The sequence below is a fragment of the Drosophila pseudoobscura genome, chromosome X, assembly GCF_009870125.1.
Source record: "Drosophila pseudoobscura strain MV-25-SWS-2005 chromosome X, UCI_Dpse_MV25, whole genome shotgun sequence".
In the NCBI taxonomy this organism is placed as follows: Eukaryota; Metazoa; Arthropoda; class Insecta; order Diptera; family Drosophilidae; genus Drosophila; species Drosophila pseudoobscura.
The window spans coordinates 4,054,884-4,072,538 of record NC_046683.1 but is presented as its reverse complement, the minus strand read 5'-3'; the positions used below and the strand labels follow the sequence as shown (position 1 = coordinate 4,072,538).

Genomic DNA, 17,655 nt, shown 5'->3' with positions numbered 1-17,655 from the left:
AAAGAAGAAGAATCCAAGTATCTAGTATTTCGAACATATAGGGAATTTAATTACATTTCAAGAACCAAATTTGAAGGTACACGATTAATATTTTGAGTGAATCTGAATTTCGAATTACTTTCAATTTACTTGGAACTTATGCTACTTTGGTGTATAATCGAGTGGTCCGTAGTTTGGAAAATGTTGGGAGACAACAATAATCAGTGGCAGGTTTCTCTATACGGACATTTCGCTGTCCTCAGAATCGTCTCTGTCGCTGGAACCACGATTCAATGCGGCCAGCACATCGTTCAACAACTCCAAGCTGCATTTCGTGGCCACACTGGAAAGAAACACCAAAAGGCAGTTCGAATAGAGAGGTAGATTGAGGTAGAAGTAATCCCAGATGTCATACCTTGCAATGTTCTTCCAGGGTGTTAAGCTTCGACGATTTTTGTAGAGGCAAGAGGCCTGAGAATTCAACTGGAACTGATACCGCCATTTGTGGAGCTCGCTCAGGGGGTCAATATCTTCCTCGGCCACGGATCGCTGGGGCCCCCGGAGAATGTTTGAGGGGGGAGTGTCGTTACTTTCATCTTCGCTCTCAGGAAAGACCATGGCTTGAGAATGTATCTGAAATTGATTCCGCTCTTCGAAGAGCTCATTCAGGGGGTCAACATCTACCGAGGCCAAGGATCGTTGGACAGTGGGTGAGGATTGACTATCGCTATCCGCAACGGACCAGGGCAGAACGTCCTCTTCTTCATACTCGCTTTCAGGAACAACCATGGCTTGGGAATGTACCTGGAACTGATGCCGCCGCTCGAGCAGCTCATTCAGGTCGTCAACATCTGCGTTGGCTTCGGATCGCTGGGGTGAGGGTGAGGGTGGATTGCTCCTCCGGAGAATGGATGGCGACGGAGCATCCTTTTCTTCATCCTCGCTCTCAGGAAAGAGCATAGCTTGAGAATGTGGCTGAAATTCATTCCGACGTTCGAGGAGCTCATTCAGGGGGTCAACATCTGCCTTCACCATGGCTCGTTGGACGCTGAGTGACGCTTGACTATCCCTATGAGGAACGGACCAGAGCGGAACGTCCTCTTCTTCATAGTCGCTTTCAGGAACAACTTTGGCCAACTTCCTGCAGGGAGCGACTTTCTCTTGCCGCTGCTTCTTGAGGTTTCCGGCCAGCTCCTTCTTGAGATGGGACTGGCGCCGTCTTTCCCGGCATTCACTCACCAGCTGCTTATGCTGGTCCAGCTCGGCCCGCTCCCGCATGGCCTGCTGCTGGCGCTCGTTGAGCGGCTCCGGATCAAGAGTTTCCGGCTGCTGCCGCCGCTTGAGTTCCGCCTCCATGTAGTTCAGCACCATCTTTTCGTCCTTGAGCTCCTCCTCCAAGGTGCGCGATAGGAGCATCTGTCCATTGGGAGTGCGGAGGATCTTTGCCTCCTTTAGGCGCTCATCCTCGGTTCGAAGCTGCTGAGGCAGCTCCTGGCTGCATTCTGTCCAGATCTTTTCGCTATACGGCGACTCGTTCAGGCTTAGGGGTCTAGACACAGAAGGGGTAGATACATTTATAGAGTTGAGTAATTGCATCAGCCTGGGATTCCAGTTCCTATTAAGTTTCATATGGACTGCCGACACGCAACCTTTCTTACCCCCCCAGAGAATTGCACACGCGGCCCACGCACAGCCCCCCAGAACTTCGTCTCATCCCCTACCATGATAGCGGGGAAAGCAGAAGCCCCAAGGCCAATGCCAGAAATAGGAAAATGGTAACAAATCGTGGGAAAGAGTCATCGGCTATTTTGAATACCCCGGACAGGGGAGAAACCAAATATGCCTAAGCTCTTCCTTATCTGGATTTCGGAGAGTAGACCCAGAGACGGCACCAGAGACTATGGAAAAAATCCCAATATTTTGCCATTATAAAATAAAAGAAATTACATTATAAAATTGTAAATGAAAATTCTTAGCACCTTAATGGTGTTTTCAAAAAGTTTTATTGGCTACCCTTGATATTTGCATTATCGGTAAAAAATCGAAGAAATTGAACTTCCCTATCTTTGAACAAGTTAAAATAAATATCGGTAGATGTATGTATGTATATACGAGTATGTAGATTATATAGATAGATTATAGATTATATGTGCAATGAATTTTTCTAAATTCTAATAACACTTAAATGTGGCTTTACAATTCAAATAGTGATTAGAATATATCAAAATTTATGTCTATATCCTGCCCTCTGCACCGTCGCAACCTTCATGGGTTAGCTTATGAGACACTTCTGCCAGAAAGTGTATGATAACGCGATTCATTCATTCATTTCTTATGTATGAAGCCGCCTTGGGGGCTGCGGTTGGGGTCTGGGTCACTGAGGTTAAGGTTGTGCCTGTTCTGTTCTCGACTCTGTTCGCAACTACACTCCTTCTCCACCCTTATCCGACCCCTCCAATCGCAGTGATAGGGAACGTAAATAATATGACACAATCAAATTGGGAAATGGAGAAGCCAAAAGCCGTAGAAGAATTAATTAATAAACACCGCCGAAAAAGCCGTGATGAGGCAACCTCTAGAGGCACAGAGTGGGATGTATATAGATATGGATAGAGAGAGAGAGATATGGCCAGAGGGCTTGCGGGGCAGCGGCGGTTCGTTCGCAGCCCGCTAAATGGCAGCGCTAAAATTTATTGATCAAACAAATAAAGCGCATCAGCAACAAAAAACGTGTCTAAAAAAAAGAAACGAAAAGAAAAGAAAAGAACCCACAAATGACGAAGTAAAGTCATCCAAAACTGAGTGCGAGGAAGTGGTGCTTAGCGGGAGGATTGGGTATCGCAGAGCTTGCCGATTTATAGGTTATCGAAAGGGCACAGCCAAAGCCAGAGACGGAGACAGAGGAAGGGTTAAGGTAAGTCTGATTCCCATATGACATTTTACTGCGAGTTCTACTGTCAAAGACGTACAAGGATTAATGGATTATATAAGCTTCGAATTTATTGAGCAGGCGTAGTCGAAACTGATGCCCCGAGCCAATCAGATTTTGATCAAATTTGACTGATTTATGTTCAAAGATATTCAAAACTAAGGGTCACCGATACCCAACGACAACAACATAAAATATATTGTATAAATTACATAAATCATAATGTAAGTATCTATGTATAAGAGCTCGTATACCGACTGAGTAGAGTTTATAAAAGTAGAGCCGCGGCCTTTGCCGCTCGATCATATTAGGATAGAGCTAGCGGTAAAATAAATGAAAACTACCCTTTACTCATCAGCTACTCTGTGTGTAAGATGGGAAGAGACTGAGTTTTCGGCGCAATGGAGTCACATAATAATAAACCGATCGTAACGTGTTTCTACTGTTCAATAAAAATGTTTACTCTTTATGATTCTGATTTGTTTAGTATGTTGGATAGCATAGAATTTTTAAAGGGCCACAAGGGGGCGTGGAATAAGCTTTAAATACATTTTACAGTCTCTGAGTTCTGAGGCGCTCTTCAGGACGGACGGACAGACATGGCTATACCTACTCAGCTATTGATGCTGTTCAAGAACATATGTATGTACATACATACTTTATGGGGTCGAAATCGCTTTCTTCTACACTAGATTCGTGTATACCCCTTTTACCCTTTCGATTGCTTGGTATAAGGAGTTACATGGAGAGCATGGCTTTTATCTAAGAAGCACTTGATTTAGAAAAGAGACTAATGTTAAGCACTAGACTGGGAAAAGTTAGATACTTTTCTCTTATTATACAAGAAAAGTGATACGTGCAAGTGTGCAAATATCAATGAGACATAGTTTTCTAGCATATCGCAATACCATTTTTATGGAAAATTGATAATTGATAATATTAATAAGCAAGTGGTATTATATTATTTATTACCCAAGCTTAATGAAAAGTATCAAATTTTATCGGAAGACATTTTGACGTGTTGATATCAAAATGACGTTGGCATTTTTGTTTCGCTCTGTTGGTGCTGCCAAATTTTTGATAAACTTAGATCAGTCTTCTTTGAGCCCTATTTCCCAGTATTTCCGACAGACACTGCTTCAGATACTCCCTACCATACGAGTATATATGAAAATGTAGACGTTCCTCCTTCCTTATTAGAAACCCCAATAAGTTGGTCTGTTTGGTTGTGGCAAAAGCACAACAAAAACTGGCAAAAAATGTATGCGTCCTCTATATGCGTAGAACGGTGGTATATACAGGTACAATATCCATACATTGGTACATATGTATGAATTTATACTCGTATGTACATATATCGAAAATTCCAATTGCAAACAGTTGTCGATTAGCACACGACGATCATAGTATTTGATTACGAAAGTTCTTCGTATCAGCGAAAAGACCAAACTGCAAAAAGTACAGAAACAAGAGGAACAGTTGCAGGCAGGGTATGCCACAGCGTTTGGGTTCGGCCTCAGCGAACCCGGCGATGACCTAAGCTCCGTCCCCCATATGGGGCATGCACGCAGAAGCGACCCTGAACCTGTTAGTCAGCGCCGCCGCCGACTAGACGGCAACAGTTAGATAGTGGCCTAAGCCTCGAGGCAGGGCATGTCAGCTGTCCGGACAACCCCAACCTGCAGTTGTCAGAAAGGGGGAGCGGGGAGAGGTAGACTGCCGGTTAGAGAGAGAGCCCCCACTTGGTAGTAAATATTTCTAATCGCCGCCAAAAAGGGCGACAAACAAAAACGAAGAGCAAGAAAAGGGAAAACAAAACCAAAACAACAGAGGAATGGTAGGTCCGCGGGCCGAAGCTTTTGATACACTTGGCGGAATCAACGCACCTATGGATGGCAGGGTATTATTGATATCTGAAATGGTTCTCTTCGACCTATAAGTCCTCTGAAAGGCATGTATAACACAATGCTTTAACTCTAAGATGCAGCTCTGCTATTATAAGGATCGGCTTTAAGAATAAATCGACGGACATATGCAGGAACAGTACGACACGGACTATGTATGTATATGCACTCGCCGGTTGAGGCTGCCCTCGGAGTACACCCTATAAAATCGTGATACCCTCTGCCAGGGTATTTCCAGCAGCAGCAAAAGCAGAAGCAGCAGTGCTTTTTTTTTGCCAAAGCCAACGCCAACGCCAGCGCCTGGCATCGGCAGAGGTGAGTGAGTAACTCCAAAGCAGCGGGGCTGCGGCTACGATGGCGTCAGCGCAGCATTGCCAGCTGACGAACTGGAGAGTGGAGAACAGAGTGCGGCCGGGCCTCTCTCCCTCGCCGCCTCACTCGCACGCTCTTCGCGCCTCAGCTGACGGTCGACGATGACATCATTTTGGATTCACTGTTTGCCGTCGCCGTCGCTGCCGCTACCTCTGCTGCCGTGTGTTTCTGTCCCTGCCCGACCCCTTAATATAGTGCTGAGAGAAGGAGAGAGCGAAAGTAATACTCACAGCATCTGGAACATCGACAGCTTGGGATCCCTGGAGGAATTCTCGGTGGAAGGCCGCAGCAATTCCACTATGCCATTGTCGTGCTGCTCGGCCCGCGATATTAGCTCCAGCAACGCTTCCCGCTTGGCTGGCGGCAGCAGCTGCGGGTTGCAGGCCAATGGTACCAGGTGTCGGATATGATCCGCCTCCTCTGAATCATTCTCCTTGTAACGGGCACTGAGCATGGGCGATACGGCCGGCGCTGGCGGGTGTCTACCCATCTGGCGGCGAACCCCCTTCGAGATCCTCGATCCGTTTCGAACTCGGACCGCTGCGGATCGGCGGGCGCACGCGGGCGGATGCGGGGGAGGTGCTACTACGTAACTCTCCCGCTCGATCCCGGAGAGCAGCCTCTCCAGCTGCTGGTGGGACTCGGCCAAGGCCTTGTTCCCCGGCACACGGGACGATAGCAATGGCAGCGCCACGTGGTCCGAGCTTGAGCACAGGTGCGATCCTTGACCATTGGCCTTGGCTGGCTTAGGGATTACACCGATCATTTGCCGCGGCCTGCCTTTGGCCCGCTGGCTGCCGGTAGCAGACGGAGGCGTGTAGGACCGTCCGAAGACCGTTCGGGATAAGGCCACCGGCATGCGGTTCCTGCTCTTCCCAAAGCCGGCATCCGCCTGTTCCTTGCCGTGCGGCAGCGCCAGGTGGGGGTTGGAGAAGGAGTGCATCCCCCTGGGATGCTGACATGTTTTGGCCGGGCGGGGGGTCTTCGGGGCGTGGGTGGAGCTACTGCTGGGTCGCACGACGGCTATGTTGGAGAACCTTCCCGCCGGCGCACGCTTTTCGCTGTTCCAGTTGGAGTTCCATACGGGACTCAGGCGTGTCCTGCGCTCCTGCTGCTGCTGCTGTTGCTGTGGTTGCTGTTGCTGCTCGCGGCGCCTGCGCGCGAACTGCCGACGAGCGGCGCCCGCTGTTGCTGGCTTCATTTGACGCTCGCCGACGTCGCTGACTGCGCTGCTGGGTTGCTGCTACGCCGCTGCCTTGGCGTCTGCTCTGCGCTGCGCTGCGCTTCGGTTTCTGTTTCAGTTTCTTGGTCGTCGCTCGCCGGTTCGGTTCGGTTCGATTCGACCCGCTTCGTTTCGATTCGACTCGACTCCGCAATCCGCAATCCGCACTCCGCTGTTTTCGCGACTGCCTTTTCTGCTATTCCGCTATTGTCGCTACCCTTTCTATCTTTCTATACCGCGTTCCACTGAAATTTCAACGGTACACAAAATAAACACCAAGAAAATATAACTAAATACAAATAAAAAAAAAAACTAATTAATGTTAATATTGGCAGCAATTACTCGAAATTGTTTGATTCCGTTTTTTTTGGCTTATTTTTTGACAGTTTTTCAAAAGGCGTTCGACGTTTGTTCGTTCGTTTCGACAATGCCTCAGCGAGGGGTGTACGGAGAGTTGTAGGGAGAGCAGGTTCATATGAACCGCGGAAGTCCCATCCGGAAAACTCAATTCAAAACTCTTTTTTGGGGGTTCCTATCGAAGTAAAGCTAAGCAATTATTTACTAAAGTAACCCGGAAATTGCGATCCTTTGAGAGTTCCAATAGTATTGAAGAATGTGCTTTCAAATTGGTTCGACAATACAATATAATAGGTTACTAGGGGCCCAACTATTGCCTACAGTAGCCAGAACATATAGTACCTTTTTAGCCTTTATTTTACAAATTATTTTCCGTGTGTGCGGTTTTTCTACTTAGTAAAACTGTGTTTTTTGTTTTTTGTTTTTCAAATCAGTCTTATAAATATACTTCAACAGATACACACCTACACATACGAGTACGGGGTATTGCTATTATTTTCGACAAGACCAAATCTCAGTAAATCGAAATCAAGCAGCAAACAAACGAAATGGTAAGTCCCATAAGATCTATCCAAGTATTGTTCAGACTATATAAGCCGGGGAATCGTTGGTTGGGGGGGAGCACCGCACCGGGTACTGCGGGTTACTCCACATTCAAATCACTTTCCAACTGGTCGCCCAGCTGGCTGGCAATCCATTCCCCCCTCCTCCCCACCACACACACAATCCACACAATCCGATCCACTCCAACTCCCTCCTATCCGATCCGATCCGATTCGATCTTCTGCGGGGGCGTAGGCCAAACAGGTTGGAGAGCTGCTGGAGATTGCTCATACGTCGCGTTGGCTTTACTTTTATTTTGGTCTTATTTTGTGCCTGTCTTGGTTTTTCCGATTTTCACCTCGGGAATAGCATATGTGAGCGGAATTTCGGAGTGTTAACCACCAAGAGACACCCAGACGCCCAGACAGCTCCACCGTCATCTATCTGGCTTTTGGGCAGCCTACCCAAAAAACTAAAACTCACGCACACTCCAATATATGGTCTGGCTCGCCTTATTAGACTTTATGTTAATTACCATACTAAAAATAAAAATAATAAAATATAAAATAAAATAGCGAGACGCAGCGACAGAGGTACTCCTCATCGGCAAAATATTTCAAGAGCCATCACCAAAGTGCGTCCCAAGTGGGCGTCCTCCAAGTCTGGTTACAGTCTTTATGTTTTTGTTTTTTTTTGGGGAAAATTTCAAATTTCAAAAACTGTATTCAGTGGGCGAAAGCAAAAGTTTGACTCAAGGGCCTGGTCTGGTCTCTGGTCTCTGGTCTCTCATTCCTTATATAAAATGTACGAGCACATATGTATTTGTATACGTGTACATTATTCGTACATACAATATCGAATGAAACTAAGCCCAGAAATATTCTGAGCGGGGCTGTGATGGGCTGGTATGGTGATGTCATCCAACATTTTACACACAAATATCATCAATTTACAAAACGATTTATTTGTTGTCCGATTAATAAAATGAGCCATATAAATCAGCCGCCTTGAAGAGCCTGCTTAACCTGAAGAAGATCTCGAAGAGTCATCAGCAGAATTATCATGATGATCAACATCATCATCATTTGGCAGATAGAGAGTGAAGAGTGAAAGAGAGACGGAGACAGAGAGAGAGAGTAAGTGATTGTTTGATGAGAGTCATAACGTTTGATAAGCGGAAACGGTTTATTGCCCTGACTAACGGTGCGTTGGGCTTGGCTAAATGGGCTCTAGATGATGATCTTTGGTTGGATTAACTATCAAATGTGTTTATTATTCATTTCTGGGAGGAGGTGGCCGGTTTGTCGAGAGAGTGACCTAAGGAGAGCATTTTCCATTTGAGTCTAGTATCAATCAAGGTATCCATTCGCTTTCCACACTCGTCGTGCAATCCCATTCAGCGTTTCAGTTCACATCTGCCTTATCGATCTTTCGTAGGTGATTCTGAGTCTGATTGGCCGCAGATGATCTTATTCCAAGACGATTTTCCCCCATATATTACAAAAGCATTTCGGCATTTCACTCACAGTTTAAATGGTTTTATGGCCATTACGTATACGCACTGTGTACTCGCGTGTGCGCCGAGTGTCTGTGTAGGGGTGTGGGATGGGATGCTTGATGGGATCTGCTTGTTGGAGGCGTCTGCTACAAATTATCTGATCCAAGGCAACAGCAGCCCCCACACCCACCCCCTCGCTGACCCACAACCATCATCCACAATTGCTTCCCGCTGATTGACAACTTTGATTGATGCCCGGAGCCTGGCAGAGCAAGCAGAAACACAAGCAATGTGAGAAGCAGAGAATAGCACAGATCTGCTGCTCATCTCTCTATCTCTCTCCCAGTCCCTATCTTTTCCTAGGTTCCACCTCATCTGTCGATCCGTATCTCTTGGTGATCCGTCATCAGTCTAGCCGTATCTGTGGCTGATCTACATACGCATATATCTTGGCTTCCTCTTTCTATTTATGGCTGACACAAGGGTTCACAACAATGGTGTGCAATTGTTTTCCCTTCCTGCCATGATTCAGTCCCTCGGTGCTCTAATTATCGCTTATGAATAAGTAAGGTATCATTGCTGGCGACCTACTGCGGCTGCCATTGATCTTTTACTGTTCCCTTATTCCTTTATATTTCCGTATTTCCATTTGCTGCACCAATTGTTCCCTTTTCCACGGTGCTAAAATTGCATTTTTTGTTGCGATTTCGCGATTGCACTGCAGCCGCACTGATAAGAAATGCAAATTGTCAACAACAGGCAATAATAAATGCACTTGGAATTGGAATTGAATTGAGTGGAGGCCAAATGGGGCGGAAAGCCCGAAGTGAAGATGCCCCGAAAACGGTTGAAGGCCAAAATGGGGAAATCAGCAAAGGCTGAGCCCCCATATAGCCCCATAATCCCCCAAAATATCAATACAACGGCAATCCCATCAATATCAAATCGATATACAAAATGTTTGGTAATGGGATACTTTTCCTAATCGCTTTTGATATGGGGTCAAAGCGGTTCGTTTTGAGGTCAAATTTGTATCTTTGTTTCGGGTTCAAAGCTCTGTATATCTTTGAGAAATATCAATTTACCAGCCATATATTTAGATATTATTAGGTGTGTTGTATATGTTTTCCTGTTCGATGATAGTCCGCAGATTAAAGGTATTTCTGTTTACCGCGAGTACAGATAACAGTGAAGTATTTATCGCTATAGCTAATACCAGAAGTATTGCTTTGATGTGGAGTAGTCAATCGATATTCTATATCAGAGAACACAGTTCTTTGCCTTGCTGTCGATGAACTCAACCTCCAGTGGCATCTCCCGTGGATGTATCTTTCGCTGAAGTTCCGAAAGGGCATCGGCTGTTCGGCTCTTGGTCTGGGGTTTTCTTTTTCCCTGTTCCTTTTCGTTTTCGTTGTTGAATTTTGTTTGTTTTGTTTGCTGCCCATTAGGCGCTGAACAATTTTCTTAATTTTTGTTGTATTTTATTTTCGTTGCTTTTGTTATTGTTTTCTGGATGGAAGCAAACTTACTGGAAGTGATGCCCTTGGCCCCCAAGCCCCAACCCCCAACCCCCAACCCCCAACCCCTGCTGCCATCTCCTTCTGCCTCTCCATCCGCATGGCTGTGCGTGTGTGTGTGTGTGTTTAATTCGATTCTAACTCTAGCGATGATCTAAGTGAGATGTCCGTCGTCTATGCAAAAGGAACAAAACGAGCAAAAAAGAGAGCGCGGGAGAGAGAGAGCGAGAGAAATGATATTGTTGCCACATCTGGCGTTTAAACTTTGAGCGGATGGTGGGCGGGTGTTGGCGGGTGGTGCTGAAAGGGAGGGGGGTGTGCTCGAAAAACTTAATGTGCGTTTAATTTGTGCAAATTCAATTTTTGGGCAATTCGCGGATGGAGCTCCAAATGTAAATAATATCTCGACAGCAGAAAGTCCCCTTTCGGATCGGATCGGATCGGAACAGGGGTTTCCCAATGCCACAGATCACCCGCAATATTGCCCGATGTTTCATTTAATTTATTATGATATTTTATATTGTTTTTGTTGCATTTTTATGAGCAATTACTCAACATTTACAGGCCCATAAAAATAGATAATTTGGCGTACCATAATTGCAGGGGCAGAAGGAGGAGGAGCAAGAGGAGGACTATAAATAGTTTCTCTAAATGGGGTGCGATTTCCCCCAATTTCCCATTTCGGAGCCAATGGCACTTCTTGGGTGTCCGATGGATAGTGAGGTGATAATGGCCCGAACGTGTACAGACGGTACATTGGGGCCAAGGGGCAGGCCTCAAAGACCAGTTGGGGATGACCACAAAAGGGTTCTCGAAATGGGAAGGAGCCCACGTTTAAGGGGGCAAAGCTGGAAAGGGGAGTATTCATGAGGCCGTGGTAGGGCAAAACGGGTTAATCTTCAGTAGATCCACAGTAGAGATTCGAAATAAGCTTCCTTTTGCAGAACTTTGATAGCCACCCACTGGGACGGGCCCAACTCATTATTGTATAATATAATGTTATTGCTGCTGTTTTGTAAATTATTTTACGCTGATGCTCATCATTTATTATACCATATATTCGTATACAATATACAATATACAATATACAATATATGTATTTGTATTCGTATTCGTATTCATATGCATATTCATATTCTTTGTGTTGAGGCCTTTGGCATTTGGGTATTGGGTTACGTAAAATCGCTGGCTGCTGTTGTCTGCGGTTTTTGAACTCGATTCCGTGTGACATGACGGACAGACAGATGCGAAGATGAATCTTACAGTCGCCCCACAATCCGCAGTGCCCCAAACCCCCCAGTCCCCCAGTCTGAGCACCAGTCCCCATCACAGCACCCCGAAAAGAGAATTATTTATTATGTATTATGAAATATTTCAAGTACGTGATTTTCATTCCAAATGAATCGAAATTAATATGGCTCCTACCACCGCCACCCCTCCCTCTGTCTTTCCCCCATTTCTCGCATCCGCAGTCGGAACTGGAATCTATCTGTCACAAATGCAATGAGGTCATCGCGGAGCGCATCATCACGGCCCTGGGCAAGTCCTGGCACCCGGATCACTTTGCCTGCAAGGACTGCCAGCTCCCCATCACGGAGGCCACCTTCAACATTCAGAGCGGGGAGCCCGTCTGCTCCGATTGCTTCGTGAAGAACTACTCGGGCACCTGCTTTGGCTGCAAGCAGCCCATCTTGGAGGTGAGTCCATATCCATGTCCCTGTCCATGTTCATATCTATGTTCATCCATCCATCTCTTTCTTTCCGTTCATTCAACAATTTGTAGCGCGTAATTCTCGTCGTCTGTTTGCCATAAACTCTGCGGCTTTACGAGCTTCGATGTAATGAATATTGTCAACATTTATCTTGCGACTCTTAGAAATGCTTAGATATCCACAAGTGCGAGTACGAGCAGCAGTCTGTCCGTATAGTATATGGCAACTATTTAATTAGGGAAGTGATTGCGATTTGTGTGTATTTTTAGCCTTCTTTCCATTGAAATATTGAGGCGCGGTCGTAAAGTTCCTAAAAACTCATGAAACTATTTGGAAATCCTATTCTCCGCGAACAGACTTCCAAATTGGCGGAGTATTTCTTTGACACTTACCCGGAATTGAGTAGGAGTTCTCCATAACCTAAAGGTTCCTCAGGGTCATACAAATATCTATCAAGACTCGCTTTTTGTAAGGCCATCAGCTATGTATTTTCCTGAATATTTCCAAACATTATTAAGGTTAATCTTTGCGGATAATCCCTGAAGGAGAAGTACCTCACCGTTTCTGTAAAAGTATATACTACGTACAATACTAGGACTATTCGATAACGATCTATTCCCCGCGAAAGGGTATTCCGTATTCTGTTCGAGTAATTTCCAGTGACGCCTCCTCCCCACCTTTGCTGTTTGCGAGGCCGCAAGGTCAGCGCAGCTCATCGTGGGTGTGTGCGCGATTGATTGGCTTTGATTATGATTATATATACTAAACACACACACACACACACATACATACATCTACTATATGTGCACGTTGTATGCACCATTGATTTCTGTCGCTCTGTCTGGCCACTCTCTTTATTTGCCCGAAAGTATGCTAAGGAACTCGATCTCTCCCCTCCCCAGCGCACCATCAACGCCATGGAGAAGTCGTGGCACGAGGAGTGCTTCCAGTGCAATGGCCCTTGCAAAAAGCCGCTGGTTGGCACTTCCTTCTACGAGCGGGAAGGGCATCCCTACTGCCGGGCGGACTTTGAGCAGCTGTTCGCCGCCCGATGCGCCGGCTGTGAACAGCCGATCACGGACAACGCGATCGTGGCCCTCAGTGCCAAATGGCATCGCAGTTGCTTCAAGTGCAAGGTAAGCCAGATACTTGCCTCTGATTGATACTGATTGATTGGCCTGACAATCCGACTCGATCCTATTTTCCAGAACTGCAGCGCTCCCATCACGGCCAGCTCCTTCGCCGTGGAGGGGAACAAGCCCCTGTGCAGTGCCTGTTCTGGCTAGGAGCGGCACCTGCCTCGGCACCAGCACCTGCACCAGCACCCACACCGGTTCACCCGATTCACTTCGATATCTATTGTATATTATCTATTATTATGGTATTTGTAGTCATGCAATTCGTTGAACAAGCCCGAGAAAACAGCGAAAACAAAATTCAGAGCAGACACTATTTTGGTGTTGCCATAGAAACAATTTTTGGATTTTTAAATTCTAATTTGGATTTGAATTAGACAAGAACACGATAAATGCATTTGAAACACCTGCCAGGCGCTGCAGCTGTGCGTTTTTTGGGGCCTGAGGAGAAAGATAACGATAGTTGATGGTTGATGGATGATGGATGGAGGTGGGGAGGAGATGTTAATGCTTAAATTAATTATTACAATTATGTTAAGTTGATATGCACAAACGATTGTTGTCTGTCGCACACTCCCTCTCTCTCTCTCTTTCTCTCTGGCTTCGTATAGCCTCCCCTGCCTCTCTTTAAACGAGTGTAGCCCCTCTCGACCCTCTCCTGATTGTTTTCGTAATGCACAAAAGTATCTGATAAATGAAATATGAATAAACATTAATCTTGAATCATCCGAAAGTCTCTTAAATATGGTATAGAAAGCTACGGTTCCGTTTATTGCCTCTTGCGACTACTTAGAAGTAGGCTTCCCAACTTCTCAAGTGAAACCAAAGACTATACAAATACCTAGATGTTGGATGGGGCACCCATAAGCTGTTCTGTGACGGTGTTTTTCCCGCGGTTCCTTTGACAGAGCGCGTGCGTGCAGGGTTGCAATTCTGGGGCCCTTTACAGACCGGCCTTGCCAGAGGTGAAACGAAAGCTCGAGTATAGTCCTTGGCTGAAATTCTTAACAATTCTAGCCCCCCAAATACAAATCCATTGGAATTCATTTGCAGAACCAAAGTAACTTTATTTGAAATTCATACTTTTCAATTTCGTTTCGCTCCGTGGGCATCGTTCTCTCCCAATTTCCATACAAACTCATTCTATGTAAATAACCTATCTATTTTGTTTTCAATTGTGTTTTTAGACTGTGAAATTTTGGGGAATTCAATCAAATCAATAATTAAAATTTATCTTAAATGTTTTGGGACCTGGAAAAGAGAAGGTGAGCTAAGTCAGTGACGGCATGGAGGTAAAACGGCAGTCCGTTGCTCACCTTATCGTCCAGGAGGGCACCAAGGGAACGCATCAGGGGATCGAGCACCTGATACACTTGATCTCTGGACACATGACGGAATGCCTCGAGCAGGGCCTGCTGGAGCTCATCTTCCTTCTGTAATTTGCGGCATGCCGTCTTCTGCGACTTCTGTTCGGCGTCCTTTGTTTTGGGTGTTCGCAGTCCCAGCCACTTACTGTAGGGGATGTCGTCCAGTTCCACCTGCGTCTTGACATCTTCCATCCCCGACCGCATAAGATGCACATCGATGGGATTTTGTGCAGCACCCGCACCTGGTTGGTGGGCGGGAGCTCCGATGTTCCTCGTCCGGACCGGGCGGGAGCGCTTCAGATCTTGGGGCTTCTTCTTGGGCACCAGGCGCGGCTCGTACAACTTGTGATCGTTGAGACACATCTTGAGGTCGTATTTATGTTTGGGCTTCTTCTCGTGGAACGACGAGTGGAGAGCCGGATGCTTGGGATAGGACGAGTGCGCATTCCCATTGGCGGGATGGGCCTGCTTCTGGGAGCGGCGGTAGTGCTCGCGGGCCACCTTGAACCGCTCCTCCTGCATGTCCTCGATGAAGGTGAGGAACTTTGTGGAGCGCTCCAGCAGGCACTCGACCACCGGATCGTGTCTATCCAGTATGCCCTTCTCCACGCAGGTGCTGCTCAGCGTGTAGATCATCTCCATGAGGGCGCTCAGCTTCTGCGGCACCTTGTCCAGGAGGAAGAACCGCAGCTGGCGCTGGTACGTGCTGATCGACTGGTGCATCAGCCCATACACACACACCACCCGCTGGCAGGCCTCGTTGGAGGTGGCACTGTTGAAATAGCCCACCGGGGTGCGGCGCACATCGTCGATCATTCCCTTCAGCGGATAGAGGAAGTTGCGCGAGAAGCGCACACAGAACTCGAAGGCGTTCCGCTCCCGCTTCTTTCGCTCCAAGGTGTTGCACTCGGGCACTTGGAGCTGCAGGAGGCTGTTCTGCAGGCGGTCCAGTGCGCTGATGATCCGCTCCTGGGTCAGCGAGATCTTGTTGTAGATGCCCAGCTTCTCGTACTTCAGATCCTCCAGCGACTGGCTGAACACCACCGGTCGGGTCTTTCGACGCCTCGTCGGCGAAGGCGTCGCGGTTGGGGCCTGGTGCGGGGAGGTCTCCGTCATCGGTTTGGGGATCGAAAGGCTCTGCTTTTCACGGCCTGCAGGTAGCCGTGAGAGGATGACCTTGTCCCGGCCACCGGGCTGACGGCGGTTGTGGCGTGAGTCCCCGCCTCCGGGCTGACGGCGGTTGTGGCGCGAGTCCCCGCCTCCGGGCTGACGAGCGAGGGCCCGAGCTGGGGTGGGAAGCTCCTCACTCTCATCCGTTTCGGACGTTGCACGAGGCCGAGCAGTGCACATTTTGTGGGCCATCTTGGGATGCTTCTTGAGGAGCCGCTTGTAGCTCCGGGGCCGCGGCAGCACGTGCCGCCGGCTTGGACTTGCCAGCGTCTCCTGGGACGTCGGCCCACGCGGAGTCTCCTCCGACCACTGGGAGGTGTATTGCAGCGGACTCAGGCTCCGCAGCAGACTCAGACGGTGCGGACAGCGCTCCATCTCAAAGAAGATCGGCTTCTTCCGTCTCTCCTCCGCCAGGGGCTTCTCGTCCGTTTGACTAGTGTTGTAGCTGGGACGGCTCTCCCGCTGGCAGAGGTAGCCGCTGCGGTCGTCGTACTCGTGATCGAGGTCGCTGTCCTCGCGAAAGAAGGGCGACGTGGGCTCCGGCTCCAGGCTGCGGTGCTGATGCATAAACTGGCTGGCCGCACAGGTGGTGGTGTTCACGGCCTGGCAGACGTTGACCTCGATGGCCTGCGATATCATTGCCGAGGGTATTATGTCCACAAAGCTGGCCTCCGGCTCCCTGTACTCCAATTTGACGGCCTTCTGGACATGTGCCTTCCTGCCGCCGCCATCCCCATGGCCAGCCTCGGTGGTCGCTAGCATCGAGCTCTTGAGGCGCTGTATCACATCTTCGGCACTGACCGGGAACTTTGCCGGAGACTTTCTCTGCCTGGACGGTAGCTTCAGCTCCCACCTCTGACCCCTGGTCGGCACTGTTGGCTTGGACGATGGCTGCTCGGGACCCCTCTTATGGACCTTAGATCGTCGCGGAGACTGCTGGTTTTGCTCAATTGGGGCCTGGTCCTCCTGCTGACTCAAACAGGCCAGAGATTTCAAGGACTCCAACTCGTCGCACACCTCCCGGTGCAGGGCCTCCAAGCGCTCGCTGTTTCGATGGATGGGGTCCTGGGTGAAGTGACACCTTCTAATCACGGGTTTCTTCTTCAACCTGGAAGGGGCATGGGCTTGGCAATTTGGATTACAGTCGCATCCTGCGCAAAGACGCTTGTGCTCCGCGATCTTGAACACAAGCCGCTCGTTCTCCACGCTCTCTTCGTCCTTCCTGTTGGTCAAAGATTGAAGCGAAAAGAACTGGGTCTCGCTGGTGTCCTGGGAGTGGTGACACTTGCTAATCACGGGACGCTTCCTTAACTTTACCCTCAGCTGCTGGGGCTTGTCTTTGTCCCCTTGTCCTGTCTCGTCCGCCTGATTGTCGCCAGATGAGTTCAGCGAGAACTGTGTCTCCACATCCGTGTCCCGCGACGTGAACTGGCCGAGGACATCACGGCCGTGATGGCGTACCTTGCAGAAGATCGGAGCGTTCGACCTACAGTCAGACCGCAGGCGACTCTGCTCGGCCAACTCGGCCGCCCGCTGCTTGTTGTGGCGCTTCACGGCATTCGGAATGGAGTCCGGACCAGAGAACTGCTTGGGACTCCACGTATTAGCGATGGATCCCAGGTGGATTGTGGCTGGATGATCTGTACGTGTACTCACCCGAAATTCAAATCTGCTTTCTCCCATTCCGATGATTTGCAAGTCAGTGGCTGGGCAGCGCTTCGGCTGGTCCTGGCTGTTCATCTTCTGTATTTCCTTGGTCCTCTAGGTCTGGGGTCTCAGTCCGTGCTTAATAATTGTTGGGTTTTTTAGAATCGAAGAGAATTTTTGTTTGTTTTTCGGGCAAATGTTTGAGTTTGATTGGAAAACCGGACTAAATTTTGTTGAAGCTTCGCCTCCAGATTGAGAGAATAATATGTTGAATATGGAGTTGATAGATTACACTTGGACTA

General features: G+C 48.1%; 3 protein-coding genes across 4 annotated transcripts; 1 reads left to right on the top strand and 2 right to left on the bottom strand.

Annotated features, from left to right (window-relative positions):
• Positions 1 to 22: 22 nt before the first annotated feature.
• Positions 23 to 6,406, bottom strand: LOC6902197 (uncharacterized). Its single transcript, XM_002133688.3, has 3 exons — positions 5,415 to 6,406; positions 395 to 1,528; positions 23 to 322 (listed from the first exon to the last, which is right to left on the bottom strand). The coding sequence occupies exons 1-3, from the start codon at positions 6,383 to 6,385 to the stop codon at positions 217 to 219; spliced, it is 2,211 nt and encodes a 736-aa protein (XP_002133724.2). The 5' UTR covers positions 6,386 to 6,406; the 3' UTR covers positions 23 to 216.
• Positions 6,407 to 6,534: 128 nt separating this feature from the next.
• Positions 6,535 to 13,573, top strand: LOC6902198 (transforming growth factor beta-1-induced transcript 1 protein). Of its 2 annotated transcripts, none has more exons than XM_002133689.3 (5): positions 6,535 to 6,665; positions 7,220 to 7,314; positions 11,794 to 12,018; positions 12,936 to 13,169; positions 13,242 to 13,573. In XM_002133689.3, exons 2-5 carry the CDS (start codon positions 7,312 to 7,314, stop codon positions 13,317 to 13,319), a joined length of 540 nt encoding a protein of 179 aa, XP_002133725.2. In that variant the 5' UTR covers positions 6,535 to 6,665; positions 7,220 to 7,311; the 3' UTR covers positions 13,320 to 13,573. The 2 variants fall into 2 exon arrangements, with proteins under 2 accessions (XP_002133725.2, XP_015041286.2); XM_015185800.2 differs by having other exon boundaries at positions 6,536 to 6,665; positions 7,198 to 7,314.
• A 661-nt stretch (positions 13,574 to 14,234) lies between these two features.
• Positions 14,235 to 17,628, bottom strand: LOC4815954 (uncharacterized). Its single transcript, XM_001355560.4, has 3 exons — positions 17,363 to 17,628; positions 14,486 to 17,290; positions 14,235 to 14,420 (listed from the first exon to the last, which is right to left on the bottom strand). Exons 1-3 carry the CDS (start codon positions 17,444 to 17,446, stop codon positions 14,400 to 14,402), a joined length of 2,910 nt encoding a protein of 969 aa, XP_001355596.4. The 5' UTR covers positions 17,447 to 17,628; the 3' UTR covers positions 14,235 to 14,399.
• Positions 17,629 to 17,655: the final 27 nt, after the last annotated feature.